This window comes from Phaenicophaeus curvirostris, chromosome 6 (genome assembly GCF_032191515.1).
Source record: "Phaenicophaeus curvirostris isolate KB17595 chromosome 6, BPBGC_Pcur_1.0, whole genome shotgun sequence".
Taxonomy (NCBI): domain Eukaryota; kingdom Metazoa; phylum Chordata; class Aves; order Cuculiformes; family Cuculidae; genus Phaenicophaeus; species Phaenicophaeus curvirostris.
Genome location: NC_091397.1, coordinates 21,788,231 through 21,811,548, shown reverse-complemented (window position 1 = coordinate 21,811,548; position 23,318 = coordinate 21,788,231). Strand labels below are relative to the sequence as shown.

The 23,318-nt window shown below is 36.5% G+C and overlaps 1 protein-coding gene across 2 annotated transcripts in view; it reads left to right on the top strand.

The window, feature by feature from the left end:
* LOC138721930 (macrophage mannose receptor 1-like) overlaps positions 1-18,692 on the top strand; it is a 55,542-nt gene extending 36,850 nt beyond the window's left edge. The window contains exons 18-30 of one of the 2 annotated variants that reach the window (XM_069859529.1): positions 151-218; positions 2,131-2,231; positions 2,740-2,882; positions 3,604-3,718; positions 5,525-5,694; positions 7,312-7,414; positions 8,286-8,515; positions 9,352-9,517; positions 10,461-10,613; positions 12,890-13,006; positions 14,487-14,654; positions 16,973-17,026; positions 17,375-18,692. In XM_069859529.1, coding sequence (XP_069715630.1) covers positions 151-218; positions 2,131-2,231; positions 2,740-2,882; positions 3,604-3,718; positions 5,525-5,694; positions 7,312-7,414; positions 8,286-8,515; positions 9,352-9,517; positions 10,461-10,613; positions 12,890-13,006; positions 14,487-14,654; positions 16,973-17,026; positions 17,375-17,625 — 1,839 coding nt within the window. In that variant the 3' untranslated portion in view covers positions 17,626-18,692. The remainder of the gene's footprint in view (positions 1-150; positions 219-2,130; positions 2,232-2,739; positions 2,883-3,603; positions 3,719-5,524; positions 5,695-7,311; positions 7,415-8,285; positions 8,516-9,351; positions 9,518-10,460; positions 10,614-12,889; positions 13,007-14,486; positions 14,655-16,972; positions 17,027-17,374) is intronic. The other variant, XM_069859530.1, reaches the window with a different exon arrangement.
* The last annotated feature ends 4,626 nt before the right edge of the window (positions 18,693-23,318 follow it).

Sequence of the window (23,318 nt, the reverse complement as noted above, 5' to 3'; positions counted from 1 at the left end):
GTCACCCGTGAGCTGCTTTAAATTAAATGTTGTAGCTAGAAAGTATAGCAATTTATATCTTCTGTCAACAGACATGTTACTCATTGGTAGCATAACAGATTTCTATGATAAAAAGAGGAGATTTATACAATTTAAATCTTTACATTCTAGATCTTGAAAAATGGCAATGAGGATTCCTATTTCATTGGTTTACAACTAAGTGTTGACCAACGGACAAGGTATGTCTACTAGAACCATCAAGGTTGTGTTGTGCTTTAACGTAAAGAAATCTACAGAGCAGAGCAAAAATAATGAAATGAGTGAGTAAAATTTTGTCCTATCAAAGTAAAAGAGAATGTTTTTCTTCTGAATTCTGTGGGAGTTTTATGTGTAGCTTTTTTTTATTATGACAGTTGTAAAAAAGTATACTGTAGCAGGTATAAAACAATGTGTGAGTATATTTAATCTGTTTTTTAAAAATCCCATTTCTGTTGCTAAGCATGCTCACTCTACTAATAATACTGTTATTCTACATTTTATTATAGAAGGAAAGAAACTTGATCTGAATGTTGTCCTCAGCTTTTATCTGACTTGTCCATACTCCAATAAAATATAGCTAATATAAGGAATTTTTAAAAAGTATTTCCTGTTGATGCTGTTGAAAGTTTTTCTTAGAAGACAAACTCCTATTCAAGTAAATGGAAATTCTCATTGATACCACCAGAAGCTAGAGTAGAACCCTAAAATTTGACTTATTTTTTAACTTTAGGTCTTTTAGGTTAGGAAAGTTCTGCTTTACTGTTTGTTTTAAGATTTTGTGCTCTGTGGGACCAAACAAGTTAACTTAATAGGGCGTGGACTTTCAAAGGATATAACTAGTTTTGAGCCTTAATTTAAAGATGGTTGTATTCTCAAATTATTTAGTTCCATATTAATTTAGCTCCAGATTATCCAGGTGAAATACAGCACGTTTCCTAAATAGAATTCACCTAAAGCTAGAAGAAAAATTACACTGCAGATAATATATTTTGAATTTTTATTCAGGAATTCTAGTTTCCATTATTTCATGATTTATACTAAAAATATAAATAGATGCCCCGACTAAAAATATATTTTTTACCTTATAAGGTAAAAAAATTCTTTTCCCTCCTCCTTAGCTGTTGGAAATAGACTGTAGTAAAGGGAAAAATACAACCTCATTTCTTTTTGTAGAACAAAGATAGCTGTTGCTGTTGTGTAACTGCAGGTGCACCATGAGGATAAGCAAGCTTCTGCAAGCTTCTCTGAATGCCAGTATGCAGCACCATATTGCTATTTACATATGATGCTAATTTAGACTTGGATTCAGTTCAGTTTGGGTCTTGAAGTGCCCGGATAGATGCCTATTAGTTCCTGGTTCTCCTTATAGTCCACAGGGACAATGACAACCGTTCAGAGGGTGATTAGGATGTCAGGTGGGCGAAGTCACCTTCTGAAAGTGAGGTGTCTCTGCCATTTCATTGCTTTTGTAGGGACCCTAAGATTGGGTATACTTTTAAGTGAAGTACCTTGTGTATAAGCCTGAAGGGAGAACCTGGGCACCTGTCACTTACAATCCATTAGGAATATGTATCCTAGCAAGAATTTGCTTGCCTGTTTATGATTTTTTATTTTATTGCTTAATCTACATGGAAGTACTGTTTTTTTGATGTTTGCATTTTACGTTAGGGTAAGTCACATTTTTACAGGAATTCCCTTGTAGGTGTTTTGTCATGCCCTTTTCCTCCATACAGGGAAAATCTCTTATCTCTGTAAATAGCCACTGGGGATGTATGACCTGGGGTAAATGGAGAGCATCTGGGCCCTCTCCAGCTGAAATGATGTCTGACTTTCATGTTGGCTTGAATGATTCTTTTAAGTATTGTCCTATCAGTTGCAGAAATGTCAGCATATTGCTTGAATGCAGAGTAAACACATATTTAACACGTATGCTATGTCTTTGTGCAGGGAGTAAGTTTGGTGCAATTAACAAAGAGGCAAATTGGTAAAAAGACTTGTGCACCTTAAATTATGAGCGATGACATTAAGCATATTGCAAAATTGCTTTTTGTAACATGGAAACAATTATATTTGCATGTTAAAGAAGTGTTTTGTTGGATTGTTTTTCTTAAGCTGGATGGATGGCACTCCAGTGAATTATTTGGCATGGGCACCACATGAACCTAATTTTGCAAATAATGATGAAAACTGTGTGGTTATGTATAAGAATTTAGGTGAGTTCTATATCTTTGTTCCTGAATTTAATTATTTTTGTGTTTGTGTCACAACTGTTTTTTTTCTTCTGAGAAAAAGCAGTCCTTCCCCTCTTTTTTTTTTCCTTATGCAAAATGTAATAGAAGTAGTATATACAGGACTTAATAGTTCTGTGTTCTAGTGTATGCCTTAAGCCTAGCATGGGGAAGCTCTAATAGATGTCTGTGCTTGTGGTTGCTTATATAACAGTTTTATATTTTTTATTAAAATTGGACTAATGTGCCAGTATAAAATCGATTATTCTATTACATGAATCTACACTGCTTTTATCATTGTGTAATTGCAGTATGTATAAAGTGATGTGTTTGTCCTAGATGCTGACATAGAATGATAATAAACTGAGAGTCTCTGAGGATGTGATCTTATCTTTCAACTAACAGCACTTTGTGTAAGAATCAGTGAAATCGATTTCCATTTAACCAGCTCTGGATGTGGTGTCATACAATTCCCCATTTATCTTACATTCAGGATTTTGGAATGATATAAACTGTGGTTACCCAAATCCCTACATATGTGAAAGGCACAACAGTTCCATTAATTCAACTGTTCCTCCAACAACGTTTTCAACTCCAAGAGGATGTAATGCAACTTGGCTTTCCTTTCATAATAAGGTACCATAACAAATACAGTGCATGTTGGTTGTTTGGCAAAGCATGAAGTAGAAAACAAGGGAATTATTTAACAAAATTGTTAACTATTATTATTTTTGAAAATAGCTGGCTGATGCTTGCATGCTTTTCCTTATTTGCCCACCCACTGTTTTGCAGGAAGGATGCTTTTTTTTTTTTTGATGCTTTTATTGCAGTCACAGGATGAGCAAATTCTATTGCAGTGGATGAAAATAATTCTCTAGTCATCTCTTCAAATCTTTTGATATATATATTGCCTAAAGAGTTTAGATGGAGTTCCTAGAGTATTGATGCTTTGATCTTGGTGGATTTTAACCAAACCATAATGCTTTTTTAGTACTGAATACATTATGACTTCCTTAACTTTACTAATGTAATTTGCTTTGTAGTGTCAAATAAATAAACAGGTCGGCTAATACCAGTCATGCCTAACTTACCACTGTTAGCTGACTGTAAAAGGTTGTGTTTTGCTTGTTTTCTACCAATTTCAGATCAAATCTTGTATGTGTCTTGTTGAGCAAACCTCTTTCTCAAGACCTTCAAGTTCCAGCACAAAAAGGTCATTTTAAGCTGTGGAGTTTTTTTCATATAAATGCACTCTTTTACTGCCTTTTCTGCATCCTGCTTTGTGTAAAGCAGTAGTTTTCAGTCTGTGAGGGATATTGGAATAAAGATAATACATAGAGTATTTGTTCTGTTTTAGTGTTACAAAATATTTGGATATACAGAAGATGAACGTGTCACTTGGCATGCTGCACGAACAGCTTGCATGAATTTAGGAGGAAACCTGGCCACTATCCCTACTGAACAAGTGCAAGGTACTGTGCATAGTTTCATATCAACTAGATAAGATGATATTTAATCTTTTTGGGTGGCTGTTGTATGTGTGTGAACATGGACAGGATTTGAATAATGACTGCACATCTGATTTTTGTTGCAAAACATATAGTTTTGGAAACCTAAAGTGAAGTCTTCACCTGGATCTACAAAATTTTAATATTTGCTTTGATATATACACACACATATACTGTTCTGACAACCAAAGTGGTGTTTTTTCTGCTTATACAAGATACCAGCTGGACCCGTTCTAAATGATGTATTTTCACTAGGTGGCATTAACTCACTGCATGGCTTTCCTATTAACTCAAGTAGAACACTTTAGGATCAGGTTTTGCTGTCTTAGGGCAGGTTGGGGTAAAGATTTGACTGCTCATACACCTGCCTACAACTCATTATGGAGATGTATCATTCTTTTCACTAGAGGAACTTATTTTAATGGACCTAAGAGCTGCATCCCTGACTGGGGGATATGAGCAGTGGGAAATTACCTCATGCTTGAATAAATATGGAATACATTCACATTAAAAATAGGGGAAGATTTTGATAGATATATTTCTTTTTAGAAATACTGTTTAATGCGACAGTTATGAGAAACCGGTATGGTGCATCACATACTGTTTGTGAACTCAAAAGAGCACACTGAAAACACTGTAAAACACGTCTATGTTGTGGTCTGAGCAATTAAATAGTTTAATTTTAGACTGCTGGCATGATCTTAGGACTACTTATGTTTTCCACATGTGAGGAAGAATCAAACTTTCACTTTTCGAACATAGTTAAATTCTTATCCAGTGTATCGTCTACAGTACACGGTGGTTCATTCATAGGGCTTGAATTCTAGGTAAAAGAGAAATGAGCAATAAAGCTATTAGCACAAAGCTATTATTAAGGCTGGCAACTCAGACATAAAGTCCTGAATTCCTGTTGCATTTTCTGGCAGAACAGCAATTGTAACATTTTGCAAAGATGTCTACAGGTTTAATTCCTTGAAGTGCAAGTTGCATTGACCTTAAAAGACTAAAGGAAAGTGGATGGTTGATAGAGCAGACAAAAATTATCTACTGTTTGCAGAGTAAAGTGAGCTTGCAACAGTGATTGTAGCAGTTAGCAAAAGCTACTGTTCATCTCATCACAGTGTGTGATATGTTGTGGATTGTTGTGTCGATGAATAGCCAGCTGACTTAACCTACTCCATCTGTGAGCTAGCCACACTAGCTAAGACACAAAAGAACTATGTAAAGCTGTGGTAATTGATTTGTTTGTGGTGAATACTTCTGTTGAGACTCATTTTAGGCATATTGCTTCTACATTCTGCTCCCTGCTAAGACAGGGCAGGCTATTGTACAGGTGTTCCAGGGAGAGAGGCAACACTCTCGCGGTACTATAACAGCATTACTTGTGCAGATGCATGAGTGGTAGGTGCTCAGTGGTGCTCTCATGCCACTCGGGGGCAACTACTCTAGTGGGTTTATCAAAAATGTATGTGCTCTACATGACTGTGTATTCCTAAGCTGATTGTCGATTTCATGCTCTTGGGATCCATCTCAGTAACAAGTTAAATACTTAGCTGAATTATTTTGCTCAATGCCACAGTTATAAATCTGGTACCTTGTTCATTAAACTAAAAAAAATCACCTCCTTTTCATTTTACGTGATTGTGCTCTCAGTACTGAAGGTTTCTGTATTTCAGAAGTATTTGTTATCCCCAATCTCAGTGAGGCCAGACATTTCAATTGTCCTTCATTAAAAGTATTTCTCTTTTTCTTGGTTTCTTTTTACTATAGCTTTCCTCACCTTCCATATGAAAGATTTTGTCACTGATGCATGGATTGGATTGAATGATATAAATCATGAACTGAGGTTCCTCTGGACAGATGGAACAGGAGTTTACTTTACAAACTGGGCCAAAGGCTTCCCATCAGGGCATCCAGATTTATACTCATATGGTGGGCAGGTAAATAGAAATCACAATTTTTTCACTGAAATTTTATTTTCGATTGCATTTATGCTTTCGTTGGGATTTGAGGCATGTTATGGCTCGATTTATTTCTTTTATACTTTTATACATGTCAAATATAAATCCAGATAGAATGAATGGTTTTGAGCCCTGGGCAGATGCTGCATTAACTGGTTACAAGATCCATGGAGTGCTTGTAAAAGATTGGTTTCAGATTTCAGTTCTCTGTGTATACCTGGTGTTCTCTTATAGGCTCTGGTACAAAGGACAGTGCGATTCCTGCCTCCTGGCATTTGCCCCCAAAACACACACGTTCTTATCCTCTGACCACATTAGTGTCTGAACTTAGCAAGTTTCTCAGTTGGCCTGTACCTTTCAAGGGGAACTTATAAACATTTCCCGCAAACAGCCATCTTACGTAGCAGCAAATTCTATCAGTCACATTTGTGGAAAGGACATGCTTCTATAAAAAGAGAGCCAGTCAGTTTTTATGGAAAAAGAAAAAAAATCACTTCCCCTATTTCTCTGTCATACAAACTGTTCTGATTGGTCGTTCAGTTCCTCTCTCTGATTTAATGTTTAGATAATTCTGTTTTATTGAATAACAGCATGTTATAGTACTAGGTCTGTTTGTCTTGAATGCCATTTTTAATGCAGGAATTTTATTTTTATGTATAATGTTGTCTTTCCTATCTTTGAAAGTAGCACCACTGAACTTATTATCTGTAATGAAGGGAAAAAATTTGGAAGTTCAAAAGAGAAAATATGTTTAACGTGTTATTTCTGGGAGGAACAATATATATTTTTCTCTTTTTATGAATGGTAGAATTTCTGTGAAGTATACTCTGAAATCTTATAAAATCCCTATTTTCTAAATTTCAGATTTATTTTTACTTGACCTTAGCAAAAAATAAGTTATTATAGTTGATACAAAATACTGTGCTGCTGTTCAGTTTGAAAGATTTCACTCACAAATGAAGTGTTTCTCAGTGCATCTCCTTCTGGACAGCAAAATCAAATAAGAAAATAGAATAAAATAAATATCAATGCTTCTTTTGTACACATGCAGTCTATTGCATTCATCACTGTTTAGTTTATGCTAACAGAGATTCTAGCTATTGCATCTAGCTAGACATCACTGGCTGCTTCTTAGCAGCAGCAGTTATAATTTTGCTGTGTGTAGCTTGCAAAAGCTGTAAATAAATTTGAAGAGACCAATGTTTCAGAAATGTAGCATTGTGCATTGAGGGTCCAAGTATTTTCTGTGGCAAAGTTAACTGGTCTTTTCTCCAGTAGCTGATTTTACTTACCTTTAAATTGTTGGTGGCTTTGCTTCCTCCGATGCTGTATGCCTTAAGGTATGAGAATACCAGTTTTTTTCCGGTCTGCTTTTCCCCACCAATGTTGCGCAAGAGAGAGCAACATTAAGAAATTTATGAAGTGCAAGAGGAACAGAACCTCCACATCATACAACTTATTAAGTTGTTAAATGTTACAAGGGTACAAGAGTAAAACTACAGCATTACTTGTGTCTGAAGATGTAAAAGGGGAACAAAGTTTCATATTTGATTCTTCTAGCTTTTTGTAACTGATCTTTTATCTTTTTGCCTCAAGGCTGATTGTGTTGTCATGAGAAACAATCCTGTTAAGGAAGCAGGAAAGTGGGCTGATGAGAGCTGTGATATCAACAGAGGATATATATGCCAAATTAATGCAGGTACATGTCTTTTTAGTTAAAACACAATCGGTATGGGTTTTTTGGCAGTTATTTGGGCATGTGGATTTCAACATCATTTCACTTCCAATAAAGATGCATCCACAAATTGTTTTTTGGGCAGGAATACTGGTGTAATATGTGTCAGAGGTCCAGATTTTTCTGCTCTCTCAGCTGACCCTTCCCAGTAACTGCCATGTTACTACTATCCTGAGCTGGAATTTGCATCTGCATGTTTGTATTCAGTATGACTCTTGATGTGATGTTTGTTCCATGATTTTGTCTGTTGTTTTTTGAACACCTTGGCTTCTTGAAACATGTTCTGGAAAGTACTAACTTGTACATGTAGCATGAACTGGAGTGTGACTGTAACTCAATCACACAGAACTTGAGTCAATTTACCTCCAAAAAGGAAATTAAAAAGCAGTGAAAACTTGGATTTAAATATCTAAATGGATTTTTAGGTACTGTGGTTGTCAAGTTTTCCTTTTCTCTGGGAAAAAAAATTGCTCGTGAAACAACATAGTCTCTGCAAAGCGTTTCCTTTGATGAAAAAATATTTTATTAAAGAATTTTTTTCCTAATCTAATCCTAATTCATTTCAGTAATAGTATTCTGGAGGATTATACAAAATGCTCCTTTACTCCTTGTCAGAGGTTGTTTTAAGCAACTCTTTTTTATTCTACAGCTTAGTAATTAATTTTCATGACTGACCCTCGCTTAAAGAATATCGCATCTAATGCATGCTGATCAAAATTCAGGGAATATGAAATAATGAAAAAAGGCTTTTTGTGTAATTCTATTTGTGATACAGTGAAACCTCAGTCCCCTTTTAAACAAGGTTATGAGTCTCTTTTCATCATTCATTTTACAGATGCTGAGCTTCTGCCTTATACAAGTTCATCCCCATCCAGCGTTATCCGTTATGGTAACAGTAGTTATTTGTTCATCCATACCAAAATGAAATGGGAGGATGCACGAAAGAACTGCAAGCGTGATCAATTTGACCTTTCCAGCATCTTAGACCCCTACACTCATTCATTTCTGTGGCTAAAGATATTAAAGTATGGGGTGCCTATGTGGATTGGTCTTAACAGTAACATGGTAAGAACAAACTAATGGGACATGATGCTGCTTCTCTTATAGACAAATCAGGAACTGAAAAGTCTCACTATCTCTCATTGCTTTAGTGTATTAGCTTATATCTTGGTCATAAATAATTTATGTGCTGTCCGACTTAGAAGTAGGAATCCATTCTCTTCCATTACTCTGATTAAATTGTATATATTAAACTTCTTCACATTTTTTATGTGATATTATGGTCTGTGCATTTCCAAGGAAGACATTTTAGGCTAGCAGCTTGAAATATGTCTTTGTATATATAGTGTATTTGAGAGAAAATCCATGTATCTTAAGACGTATAATTGAAAGGATTTATTCTAAATAACAATACCTATTTTTCAGAAATAGTATAAGATGCTGGTTTTATGATTCTTTCAAAATTTTTGAGGATAATCAGCCAAATAATTAATTGCTTTGATGGAAAATTATGAAGTTTTTAATTATACTAAAGTTAAAACACTCTACATTTCTTGAAATTTGGGGAGAAACAGATAGTACAAACATCAGTCATTGGACTTTCACTACTACAAATTATCCTAAATGAAATTTTTATTAGTCCTAATTAACAGTTCTGTTAAATTTAAAATTAATTCAGTATGTCTTACCCTGCATTTACTTTTGCTTAAAAGCATTTGTTGCGCTGCTGTATTTCTTAATGAATAGCTGCTTGTCACAACAGACATTTAAATATTTGAGCCATTTGTATTTGTTATTGATGTCTAAAAAAGAGCCTCTTCTAGCACAGGATGATGTAGAAGTAGACATTTTACTGATGAAGGAATGGTTTAATTATTCCTGTTGATTTGTTTTGTTCTTAGACGAATGGGCGTTATGAATGGATTGATAACTGGAGAATGAAGTATACTAAGTGGGCTGAAGGGGAGCCAAAGCAGAAAATAGGCTGTGTCTATGTAGATGTTGATGGAGCCTGGAAGACAGGTTCCTGCAATGAAAGTTACTTCTCTGTTTGCAAAAAAGCTGATGGTATGGACTTGACTCTAATCATTGAAATTACAATGAATATCTCTTTACAGTTCATTGTGCTGAGTGGTCTGCTGATATGTACTAAGATGCTGGGGTTTTATTTCAAGAGCTAAGTAGATAACTAAAATTTACATGGTTGAATGGGGCTGCTTTAAAATGAGAGCCAATACATATTAAAAAGGGGTTTGTGTGACTGTGAATAGACATCACTTTACATTACATTAATAATGTTAGATATATTTTGCAAACCTTAAATTCATGTTACTCTGCTATTTACTCCAATTTTGAGTAAGCAGGCAAGAACAAAAACCTCAAAAATCAAAAGGTAATGAATATTAGGTAGTAGTAACATAGAGGGAAGAGCTGAATTACCAAGCTATAAGTTGTCACAAAGGAAGTTTACTTATAACAGCTTTCCAGGTTTTCTTTTATAGCTGAATAACAAACAAGAGGTGATATAGAAAGAACTGTTCAAGGACACTTATTTCAGGCTGCCTTCTCTTATGTTTTTGACCTGAAGATCCTTTTACTATCATCTGATAATGTCTTCTGCATTCTATGATATTAGGACACAGCTCATATGACCAAGTTCATATGGGCCCTAATTCAGCAAAGCAGTCAGGTATGAAAATAAGTTTGTGAGTAAAGAGTTGACCTGAACTTCAGAATGTGTTAAAAGATAAATGTGTACTTGGATTCTTTTCTAAATTAGATTTCTTGACACTGCATTTGGAGTACTTTTTGTTCATAGGTTTAGGACTTCTTGCCATTATTATGTTGAAGTAAGCAGTATAGACTACCAAGATAATTTTTTCTTTTTTAAAGACATGAGTGATTTTTCCTACATTTAGTTAGAATAATCTATTCATGGTAAAAGAACGTATAAGAAGCTGTTTCTTTAAATTTTGTCCTCTTTTTTAAAAAAAAAATAAAAATTAAACAGTTCAAGCTCCTACTGAACCCCCTCAGCTTCCAGGGAAATGCCCTGAAATAGAAGGGCACAACTCTTGGATCCCTTTCCGAGGGCATTGCTACTACATTGAATCTTCATCTACAAGGAACTGGGCCCAGGCATCTTTAGAATGTCTTCGACTGGGTAAGTATCTTCCTTAATCAAATGGCACATATTTCTGAATTGTTTTTCCTCTGTGTGGAAAGCTGAATGTGTGCTGTGTACTTTTGTGATTTCAAGGATGCTCCATACATTGGACAGTTCCATCCAATTATTGCCTTAATTTGCAAAGAGATGGAAAATAGCTTTCTACCAGTGGCACACACTGTCTTTCATAGGTGTGGGAACAAGCATTAGAGGAGCCATGTGACCTGGAGTGGAGATCACAAAAGTGGGAACTTTGTTATTTGATCTTGCTAGGAGGTAGTCAGCCTCATCCACAGCCATCACTAAATCTTATTTTTGATGGCATTTTTTATCTTTTGTACTCTTGATCTAGGTTGCCCCTTGATTGTTGCAGTTTTATGCCACTGGAATTTTCACACCTGGCTCACCTACTTGCTGGCTAGGCTGACTTGATCTTCCCTTGTGATCACCCACTCTCTTGTGTACTGAACTTGCTCCAGTTGCTGGCACAGGTTTCTGACATATGGTCCCACTCCAGATGCTGGTACTTAAACTGCCGTGCACATACATGCATAAAGAATGAAGAGTCTTTCAGCCATGAATATAGTTAGAGTTCAATAAGAAGACAGGACTATCTGCCCGGATCAGGCACAGGGAGTTGCTAGACAACTGTATGGACTAGCAAACTGCTTACACACGACCGGTCTTTTTATCCCCTTATCCCTCTTTTTTCGTGTGCTTGTTCCTTCCAAATCATCTAGGTCCTTTTCCCTGCCTTTGGTTCCTCCCCTGAAATATCTCATAATAAGACTTGTGCAATCTTGAAACGCTCTTCTATATCCCAACGTGTTCCCTGAATGCCTAGGTAACTCCCCTCACACCTGGACACTAGGGCTGGGGCTGTACTACGGCAGCCCTAAGTGAAGCCTGAGTAGGATTTCCTATCCTCTGAGTCCATAATTTGAATTCTTCCCTTGCCATTGTGCCTCTATGCTCCTCTGGGCTTGTGAAGGTTGGTTTTTGATAAGCTGATGGCTCCTGTGTTGGACCTGGGCGTAGCTAGGGAGAGGGTCCTCCACTTGGCATTTTCTCTCTGTGCTCCCTTATGGATGTGAAGTGAAGCTTTATATCGCACAACCTAACATTAACCAAACGTCTGATGCCATTCAGCAAAAGAGGAAGAATTAGAAAAACATAAAGCCTACAGTAAAAAAGAGGAACATTCCATGTTCTCTTATATCCTGCTGTCCCTGCCTGCACTCTGGGTTTTGTTTGCAGTTGGACATATTTCAATTATATCTTACCCATAGTAGAATTTTGAATCATTATAGAACGTGTCAGTAGCTCAGCAGTAATTCAAATGACTTTTATATTTTCCTCCTCTGTAACTGTGCCTTCCTTACCTAAGGAAAAGTAACTTCAAAAATTCAACAACCAAATCAAAACAGTCAAGTACCAAACACAGCAATTGCTCTATATCTGTTCATGGGATTCCAGCCCCACGCTATAGAAAACTGAAGGTGCACTTTCTCCAGTGTTTAATGCCACTCCATACAAAGTTGTGTAGCTCATTCTGTCTGCTGGCTCCATGCTGTGACTTCTTGTCTTTGCTAGAGCATCATACAGAATGCCTAGTGTTGTACATGGATGACTATCAGGGTGATACCCTAACTGGATAACAAATGACCAAGATGATCTTTTTATCTCTGATGGCTACAAAGAGAATATAGGAAAATAAACAAGACCTGGTAAGGAGCTAAACTAAGGACTGTGCTTCAGGAAGCCAGCAAAGTCTATGCCATACATCAACCATATGAAGTTATGAGCCATACAAAGGCTTAGCAAATATTTAATCGCTAATATGCAAAGTAATATGGTGTAGAGACAGAAGTTACACGTACTTTTTACTAAAAACTTTACTTTTGTTTAGAGTGGGTTTTTTTTTCTTTAAAATAGTAACACATAGGTAGAAAATAATGCTCCATATCACATTGGCTGGTTTTATTATTCCTAGAGCTGTTGTTCAGTTATGTTACTGTTTCCCAGTGGATGAGGAAACAAACAAAGTTCTAGTGCATTTTCATGGAAATGATCAGAAATACATCATTAACAGTGCTGGAGTCCTTAGTAAGATATTATCCAAAGTTACTTGGTTTTGAACTTCAGTTTCTGCTTGGAATTTAGCACAGATAATCTGTGGCAAAAATTGGACTAGCATTTGGAAGGATAGTGAGAATGCTTTCCCCTGTGAAACTTACGTCTCTAAGAGATATCTTTTTCTCTGAATATTTCAGGTGCCTCTTTGGTATCAGTTGAAGACTCAGCTGAAGCAAACTTTCTGGCATATGCCATTGAACCGCTTGAAGGGAAATTACCAACTTTTTGGACAGGAATGTACAGAAATGTGGATGGTATTTTCTTTACCTTTAACATCTTTTAGTCTGGTGAATAATTACCACAAGCTGTTTGACATGAGTGTTGAAAAGATTGCATTATACTTCTGTGGTACATAAAAAGTGGAATTAGAAAAGGAAATATATCAACATCATAGGGGAATGTGGTCACAGAATCACAGAATCACTAGATTGGAAAAGACCCACAGGATCATTGAGTCCAACCATTCCTATCAATCACTAAACCATGCCCCTCAGCACCTCATCCACCTGTCCTTTAAACACCTCCAGGGAAGGTGACTCAACCACCTCTCTGGGCAGCCTGTTCCAGTGCCCAATGACCCTTTCTGTGAAAAATTTTTTTCCTAATATCCAGCTTGAACCTCCCCTGGCAGAGCTTGAGGCCATTTCCTCTTGTCCTGTCCCCTGTCACTTGGGAGAAGAGGCCAGCTCCCTCCTCTCCACAACCTCCCTTCAGGTAGTTATAGAGAGCAATGAGGTCTCCCCTCAGCCTCCTCTTCTCCAGGCTAAACAACCCCAGCTCTCTCAGCCGCTCCTCATAAGGCCTGTTCTCCAGCCCCCTCACCAGCTTCATTGCTTTTCTCTGGACTCACTCCAGAGCCTCAACATCCTTCTTGTGGTGAGGGGCCCAGAACTGAACACAGGATTCGGGGTGCAGTCTCACCAGTGCTGAGTACAGAGGGAGAATAACTAAATTCCTCATGTTTGTAGAAACAATTGTATCCAGATGCCATGCCTTGACGCAAAGGGTCAAAAAAAGCAGCAAATAGGAAGAATCTTATGAGAAAATAAAACATAGCTTTTGTGCTGAGTCTAAGATTTTGCATGTTTGAGTACAACTTAAGAGTCACAAGGGGCACATTTATTCTAAATAGATAACACTATTAAAAGAAAGAAAGAAAAAAAAGGAACAGGAAGGAAGAAACAGAAAGTCCCAGCATAGCTGAACAACAGTAATCACAAGATTTTTGAAGCAGATCTTTAAAAGGGAAAATTGTGTGTGTAAAGACAGGGAGAAGGAGCAGAAACTGAAAAACAAATGGAGGAACATTTGTCTTAGAAAGGCTTCAGTGGGGTCTTTGGAAAGAGTAATACAAAACCTCTCTACAAATTACTGAAATAAAGGGCGTTCTGTTGAATATAAATTATCTTTTGACATCAGTGATTTCTATAAACTCAATAAATAATTGACACTGCACCATTGCAATAAATTATGGTATGTACTTCTTTAAACTTTTTGCTTTTGTAACATCATAAGCCATATTGGCCTGCCATTTTAAAAAAATGGATGTTTTATCATTTGTGTAAAAACTTAAGGGCAACATGATGTGTCAGACTGAACATCTAAATAGTCTAGTGGCGTGTCTCCAAAAGCGGCCACAAGTAAACTTCTGAGGAAAGAAATAAATGTGGAGCTGTTGTCAAGATGGAAATGAATACTATCTTGTTTTTCCATATTCAATGTTTTTTCAATTAGGAGAATGGCTGTGGTTAGACAACACTGTAGTGAATTTTGTCAACTGGAATGTAGGAGAACCTTCCCCTCAACAAAATGAGCACTGTGTTGAAATGTATGCAAACTCTGGGTACTGGAACAATATCTATTGCTCTTCTTATAAAGGCTATGTTTGCAAAAAGCCAAAAAGTAAGTGCTACATTCATTAATTTGTTTTATGTATGGACTATGCTTCTTGTGTGCTAGTATTAGTAGGTGGCTGTTACACACAGTGAATTTTAGCTGGGTACTTTGAGGTTTCATAAATGCCAAGGGATGTACATTTGGATGCCACCATGAAGAGAGAATAACTTCTGTCTGAAAGTAGAAGTGTTGACCAGTGCTCAAGTCCCCTCAGAATCGTTTTAAAAGATTGTGTTCCTATCTTAGCTGTACCTAAGTTATACACTTAACAGGTTTGCCTGTTCTATAATTAATAATTGTTGAGTAATCATGAAGTTAGTGGTGTGATTTGCACACAGAATTTTGTCTCATCTATTCGAAAATATGTTCCTTAGGGTGTCCCATCTTCTCAGCCCAAGGAACATCGTTTGTTTATTTCTCCCTGGAAGTCTTGTGTCCATGCATTTTCTCATCATGAAGTAGTGTTTCTGTGAATTGAGTATTTATGAATTGTGAATTAGTGAACAGTTTTGGACCTTTTATCTCTGTATTCTCCTGTAAGTGAGAAGATGAAAGAATGAATACCAAAGCAAACAGCATGGACTCCATGTGCTAAACTGGAAGTGTCCTGAAATAATTAAATGTGCAAATTTGGCAGTAAGGACATCTTATGCATATATATTCCTGAAAGTCATCCTAAGCATTTCTTCCAGCGTGTATTGCAAACTTCCAGCACGTATTGCAATACCAAAATGTCTTACTAATGTTTGCTGAGAAAATGAAATGCAAGTAGTAGCAGAAATATGCCCACTTCCTCTAAAAGACTGAAAAAAATTCTGCTCTCATGCAAAATTATTCTTACTCACTCAGATGCTTGTAATGATGATTGTATCTTCTACATGAAATATTGCAGAACTGTCAGATATAACCATCCATTCAGAGACTACTTACCTGTCTTGTTACGTTGTGATTGACAAACATAAGGCACTTCTTTTTCATTCACTATCCAGAATAGTCATAGATGCAGGTAACAAGTGTTAAAATCAGTGACCACCCTTCTTTTTTCAACCATTCAACTCATCTTTTTGTGCTGCTATGGCCATTTGCCTGTTTTGTTACAGAGACATCTCAAGGAGTTGAAGTGGATAAAAGCTAGGTTTTTTTTTTTCAGAATTAGCTTCAGCCAGTCAAGCCTCCTAAGATGGAATATGCCATGGAGTCTGCCAAATGCCAGTCTCGATGCAAGGGCAATATAGTTGCTCAGTCAGGAACATAGCACAATTGAATCCTACACCGTTATAGCTCGGCTCAGCATATTTTTGCAAACCTGGATAATGCTCCATTTGCAGAATAGAATATAGTGTAGAATAGGTGTTTTCTTCTGTTCCATCTTTCTAGGTAATTTTTTACTTTAGTAATCTGAAATTCTGTAGTGGGATTATTCCACAAATAATCCAGCTTTATTTCTTAGGTAAGGAGGGGAGGTACTGTTCAGCAGTTCAAAATGTGCTAGATGACTGTGCTACAAATAGTGACTAGGTTTATAGTGTTCATGGCAAACTCACTCTCGCTTTTTATGAATAGCAGATTCATATCACTAAATGTACTGCTTGTTTAACTTCAGGAAGGTTTAGCATGCAGTCATCTCATACCAAACCACAAAAGTGATGTGTATAGTATGCGTGATTAGTGCTATACCAAACTTGGTCAGTCAACATTTTTTGGTGAGGAACAAGGAAAAAGAGTCTTATTAGATTCCAAATTTTTTTTCAGTTAAATTAAGCAATGCAGCCAGAAGATTATTTTCCAAATTTGCATTTTACAAATTATTTCCTCCTATTTCTTGTTACATTTCTGAGACTGCTTTTGGACATAATGTAGCATTATCTTCACAGAATCTCAGAATCACAGAGGAGTTGAGGTTGGAACCTAAACTAAGTTTGTTATATATCTGTGTTCATGCCAGAGAGCAAATACTGCAAGAATTTGTAATTATATTGAGGATTATGTTTTATCATCTCTGTCCAGAAGATGCTGTGTAGATTTTCTTGTGGTTTTATACTGATATCCATCTGTCTCCATGGAGTTTTTGATGTTTCTTCTTTACTGCTAGTTTATGTAAATGCCTGCATATGAGAGCAGAATACATTTGACCTTTTGCTATGCCTTTTGAAAGGTGTATATAGCTTTGTATAGACTAGCACCAAGTGGTTTCAGTATTTAACTGTATGAATTACCATGTATTCCTCTGACTCTGATTTTCAGAAATAAAAAATAAATAATATAGAAATAAATAACAGAATAATATGATAACATGATTAATATTCAATTTTTTGAAATGCCAGCAATTGAAATGCCACCAGCACCTGAAGTACCACCAGCTGAAATGCCTACAAAGGGTAAGAATATTGTCTTTTAGGTAAACAAAACCTAGTCCTTTGTAAGATCATAAGCAGTAAATCTTATTCTGTATTATATCTATGTCTTACATTTTCTGATATACTTGAGTACTATATCTGTATACTCTATTCAATATCCAAATGTGGATGTAAAAAACCAATTATTTGTGATATAGCATGCAATGTTAGTGTTTTAAAATAGATTAATTTTTGGTTGCTACCTTTGTCTCTCATTATTTTGAAAGAAATGGAACACACTTAAAACATTGTGCTTTCTGAAGATATTGTTTCTAGCAATCAGATCAAGAGTGTATAGCATCCTCTTGATGTCTTTGTATTTATTTTCAGCAATGACAAAGGACGAGAAGGCTCCTACTCTAAATCACAGTAAAACAGGAGTTACAGTTATTGCTGTCATCCTCGTTGTAGTTGGAAGTGGTCTTGCAGGCTATCTCTTCTACAAAAGAAGAAAGAATCGCTTGTTTACAAATGACAGTTTTGAGAACAATTTGTATTTTAGTAGTGACGCAGTTCCTGGAACTAATGACACAAAAGATCTTGTGACCAACATAGAACAGAATGAACATGCAACACTGTAATGTAATAAAATTAAGTGTAATGTAATATGTAATGTAAAATGTAATGTAAGGAAATAAAACGTGCCTTGTTTTAATAAAAATATGCAATTAGAATTAAGCCAAAACTATTTTCTCATGTGCAAATACTGTAGAAACCCATTTCAGTGGATGCATAATGTCATACACAGCAGTTACTTCATTTTGTAATCATTGTATCATGTGTGAGATTTCTGGGTCTTAAAAAAAGAGATCGTATTGGCTAATTATTAACTAAAACAGTAGAAATGAATACAATAAGGGAAGTAAAATTTAGATAGATCTCCTGGAGAAGGCTCCCAGGATTCGAAGTTTCTGCACCAGATTTATTTCAAACTGTGATTGTGCAGAGACTCTCCATGTTATTCAGAAAACAGAATTCTACCAGCTTTCAGATATTCCTAGGGACTTAACTACAGGGGTAGCTGCTAGATGACAAATCTGTATTTAGTAACAACCTCTTTGAACTGCATGGGGAAAAAAATCCTTTTATAATATAAATTCAGTTCCTGCAATTTCACACAACACAGTTAATCAAGTATGTGATTCTTGTAGTTTATATATTCCAAGATTTAATTAGCTAAAGTTTTGGGGCAGGCCTCTGGAATGGAAAAGTGTGGTTGGTGATAACTGCCGGTGTTCTGACTGGCTATAAATGAGTTTGTCTGGGAGAGATGATGAAGGCTGTGACAAGAATTCCTTCTTACTAGGACTACAGTCACTGAGAAGATGAAGAAACGCTTACCCATATGTATTCTGAAGGTTTAAAGAAGCACTGGACAGTCGTTATGGCAAACAAAATTTGGTACTGCTCTCCTGCAGTCTCTCAATAAGTAGCATAGGTTTCTGGGCTGTGTGCAGGAAGTCAAGAGCAATTTAGATTTACCAATGTATTAATTACTAGTGATTTTATTTCCCTTCTAAAATGGCTAGGTCAGTTCCCATTCATGGAAATCTTACATTCTCAATGTGGAGTTTATATTCCTAATTTTTGTAAATCTTGTAAATCATACGTAAACCCTCACTCAAATACAAAGGTTTGCAAGGGTTGGTTTTGTGGTTTGATGTTTTTATTCTGTGAAATAAAGAGTATCTAGCTTTGATTTTTTAAATAGTTTTTCATTTTGTAGTCTTATCTATATAAGGCTCTGTTAAAAAGGAGATACAGTCGAAAACATGCCGATACAACTGTGGAGACATTCTATTCAAAGCTGTGATCAAGTAATATATTAATCATATTTTCCTGACCCTGTCCAGAGATTGTCTCCTTAAAACCAAGACAAAAACATCAGCTGAGTGATTTAGTTAAAATCTTGAATTGCATATGCACGCAATAAGATGGGGAAATTTGTTCTGGAACTCCTTGTCTCCTCTGTCTTTGCTCCCTTTATCCTAGTTATTTCCTTGCCTCTGTTTCTCTGTTCGATTCCATTTTCAATGCACAAATGTTTGAGCATGTCTTTTTAAGGAGTAGTACTTCTAATAGTACTTCATGCCATCTGATGTGGCTTACATGCCAGAAACCTCCTGACTGACTGATTTATGATCGTAAGGATGACGTTGTTTCAATTATATGGAGAAGTGATGCCAACTAGAAAAGTATGTGAGAGGTCAAGAGGCTCTGCTGGAATTCCAGCCTCACTGCACTGGCTGTTGTGCAAACAACAAATAGGTGCAGTCTCTACCCAAAGGAAGTTCAGTCCTGTTCTGGAGTCCTGAACAGTTTTAAGGTAGTATCTGTGCAAGGGTTTTTCTTCCAGATAACATTTCATCACATCTCTGTATGCAAATGTATGATTGGAAAGAAAATGAAGATTAAAGCAACGTCTCTTTTTTGGTGCTTTGCCATACTTATCAGGTATATCTCTAGAGCTAAGTAGAGTCAGGGAGAGAATCCAGGTATTGGAGGCTGGATAGTCCTGAATTCATTCACCCATTTATAATGCCTGAATTCCAGCATCACCTTTGAGTTGAAGAGAATTAAAAATGTTACGCTAGTTAGTTGCTGGCAGCAGATGTAGCTGCTTCAGTTGAATGCTGCCTCTGTTCTGTTCTTCTGTCCAAATAGGTACAGAAAAAATAGAGGAGGTTCCAAATCACAAGTAAAAATCTGAAGATCCATCTGCTTGACTGGCTCATTTTAAAAGGAGTGTGAGTGAGAGAGACTTGAAAGATTTTCTGAACAGGAGGAAATTTAAGGTGCATAGTTTACTATCCCTCCTATTACAGTACAATGGAATAAAGGATATTTCCTATTAAAAAGAGCAAATGTGGAAGCAGTGGTGTTTATGGCACAGAACATCAGCACAGTTCCATGTTGTAAGTTGAATATGAGCACTGATACTTTATACACAAATCCTTAATAGGATTTTTTGAATGGAAGGTAGAGAAATGCACAACCTTGAACACTCTAAACAATTCCTAATTAATATAAGATTAGACAGAAGACTTTTACCTAAGGACTTGCAATTATAAAAAAATTGCATTTCTTGGTTTTTTTTTATTTTTGGTGGGGGGTTTGGGGAGGGTTGTTTGTTTCTTTTTTTCCCCTCCACCTGTACCTAGTACCTTTCAGTAACAGCAACTCTCTTATTAGATTGTCTGAGTACAGAGTCTAGTCCCGGTTTTTTAACATAATCACTCCTTTAGTCATACTTGAGACAAAACTGATCATGAAATTCCAAGAAAATTTGAGAGAATAGTTTCCAAACTGTTCTCTTTCCACACCCTTATGTTATTTTCATCTTCTGTGGACTGAGTTGAGTAATAGTTTTAACAAATATCATTTGGTAATCTGTCATTATGTCCTCTTTTCCTTCTGCTACGCTGCAATGTTCCCAACAAGTGATTGACTACATAAAAATGTTTTGAAGATTGGTCTGGGGAAATTATCCGTGTTGCTCTATTTGACTGAAAAAACAGTATGTCTTCTTAGAAATTATTCTTATCCGTATGGATGTAATATAATTTGTGATTTAGTGTGTTCTGATCTATCACCAATTCTCCCAGCCATTCTCTACTGCTGGCTGCTAGTCCTATAGGGATCAGTCAGAACCACCTTAGAACCACCTTGTTGCTATTGTGATCTCTGTTCCATGAGTAGATGCCACTTCTTAGGGGAGGTTTCAAGTTGTATGTTGCATATACATTCACAAAGGAATTAGGATCTTGCTTTCCTGAAATATTCCTGATGTAAAAACAAGGGAAATAATTTTTGATAAGCAAAAGGAAACATAAGTGATAGAAAAGAAAAGGAAATTTTTAAGCAGTCATTAATATTTTATATCAATAAGCCTCTGATACCGCTGAGATTTCTTATGCTTGATCTTGGTGGCTTAGACAAATGAAAGAAAAAATAAGTTGATTATGTAGCATGAAAATACAGTGTGAAAGTGCCTTATGTTGGTTTTGAGCCTGTGTAGAGAAATTGAAAAGCTGCTCACTCTCTTTTAGGCCAGTATGTTTCTAGTAAGGTTTAGAGCATATCTGTTCTGTTTTTTTTTAAAAAAACCACCATGTTTTTAGTTGGAAACTGCATTTGTGTTGTATGTGGGGACTCTGGGTTGAAATCTCATATCCAATCATAGCAGGCTAAATGATCACAAAAATCCTTTCAGATTTTAACACCAATGTTTTTTTGAAAATGAATTATTTAACTACTGTGGAGAAGTATCTGCTTGAACCTGAGTGGACTTACCCACGTGTTTTTGTGGGCAGCTGAGATGATTGATGGCAACGTTCAATAGTGAGTAAAGGTTTGTCTCATTGCACGCTACTAATTTTCTTGATACCCTTGTGCTTAATTTTCATTTCCCCTTTCCTCCAGAAGAGTTCAAACTTCAGAGGAAAGGTGGTGAATCTGCACACTGTGAGTGTAACTTCCTGCCTGGGAGCAGAGATTGCCGAAAGGAACAATGCTGACTCAACACAAACCCCAGCAAGCAGCCTTTCTTCCTTGAAACTTCTAAAATTTTTGGCTGTGCCTTGCCAAGTGGAAGATGCAGGAGTGTGTCTCTGCAATCTTCTCATTTTCTTTCATACTTTGTGGACTGTGATGGGGTCTGCTAAGACAAAAAAACAAAGGCTGAGGTGAAGCTGATCTTAATATGCTATACTCTTTTTCAGCCTCTCTCAGCAGATCACTAATAATGGTCTTTCACTGATCTTTTCTCAGAACAGTATTAGTTTCTTTTCCCTGTGGTAATCATATGTGTTGCTTCCTGTTAGTTTTGGAGATGCTGTGGTGGTGTATACAGCAGAACCACAAGACATTTCCCCTACCTAAATAACAAAGAATATTGTTTTTTTCCTAAATCTGCACATATAAAGCTGCTGAACAAAGAAGCAAGGAAAGTTGGAAAATTGAGTTTGCACAGTCAAGCATTCCCATGTTGGGGAATACCAGAATGCTTTCCTCCAGACTCAATAGAGCCATCTTTGCATACACATTACAGTTCTTTGCATCTTTGCATCACATCAGCAGCTGACCTGCTGATTCATTGACTGAGGCAGGCCTCTCTTTTTTTCTTGTTACCTTTCTCAGGTCTTAGTGTCCTTCTTAGTCTCCAATTCTTTCCATGTTTTTGGTCTAGCTGTACCTAGTTGCCTTCGTGTCCCGTTATTTTCTCTCTTTTTTCTAATCCTTTTTCTGCTCTGGTTCCTTGTATATGTTTTTAGACCCAGTGAGTTGTCCATCTGCATCTGAGTCAGAACAATAGAAGCAGGATCCCACATCTGTGTCACTGTCTAGGATTTTCTTTGCCAACAACAGCAGCAAGACTTGCTACAAATACAATACTGGAGAAGTTATCCCAAACCAACCGCTCCTGAAGGTATGGGAACTGAGAGTTTTCAAAGGTCATGTGCAAAAAGGGATGTAAACCTTCCTCAAGAGTGTGTTTTCTCTTCCCTGCCCTCTATGTGTTTCCAATTATTTTACCTATCCTGAAGGAGAAAGGTTAAAATCATGATTTTGTCAGAATACCTGAAGGGTGTGCACTTTCAGGAGTGCAAACTTTCACAAACTAGTAGGATTAAAAATTCGGCATTATTCCTTATCAGTTTAGTTTTCATCTCTACCAATTATTGATTTTTTCCCCCATACCTTCCTAAAATTGTCTGGTTCCTTTGCAGAATTTCTTCAGTTGTTGCTGTCACTTTGAGTACATTGCTTATGCATATATTCAGGAATGGAAGCAAAGAAGGGACAGATGCCTCGCAAAGAATACGGGTCCTATTACAGATTTTCTCTTTTCTGTGGAAATGTAGACATGGGGAATTCTGATTCTCTCTGATTCCATTGTTATATTTACTCGATTTCCACACTGGCACAGCCCATTTTTCTCAAGCACCGCATTGCATTCTGGTGCTTTTAATAATTTATTGATAAGGACAAATCTTCCTTTTCTTTTTTTATGTTTGTCCTTTATTTTTTGTAAAGAGCCATTCATGGCACATTCTTGATGAAAATAAAGATCCTGAATTGTAAGGTATGTCTCCAAAAATCCTCATGAAAATGTTACCTAATAGGACTTATGGAAGAGAAAACTTTTATAGAGTAGAGAAAATAGCTTAGAATGCAAAGTTTATTCATTAATGTATTATTTCAAAATTACTCATGTGACATGATGCAGTTCCTTATTTGCAACTCAGAACTTCCCTGTATCTGTTGGGTCTTA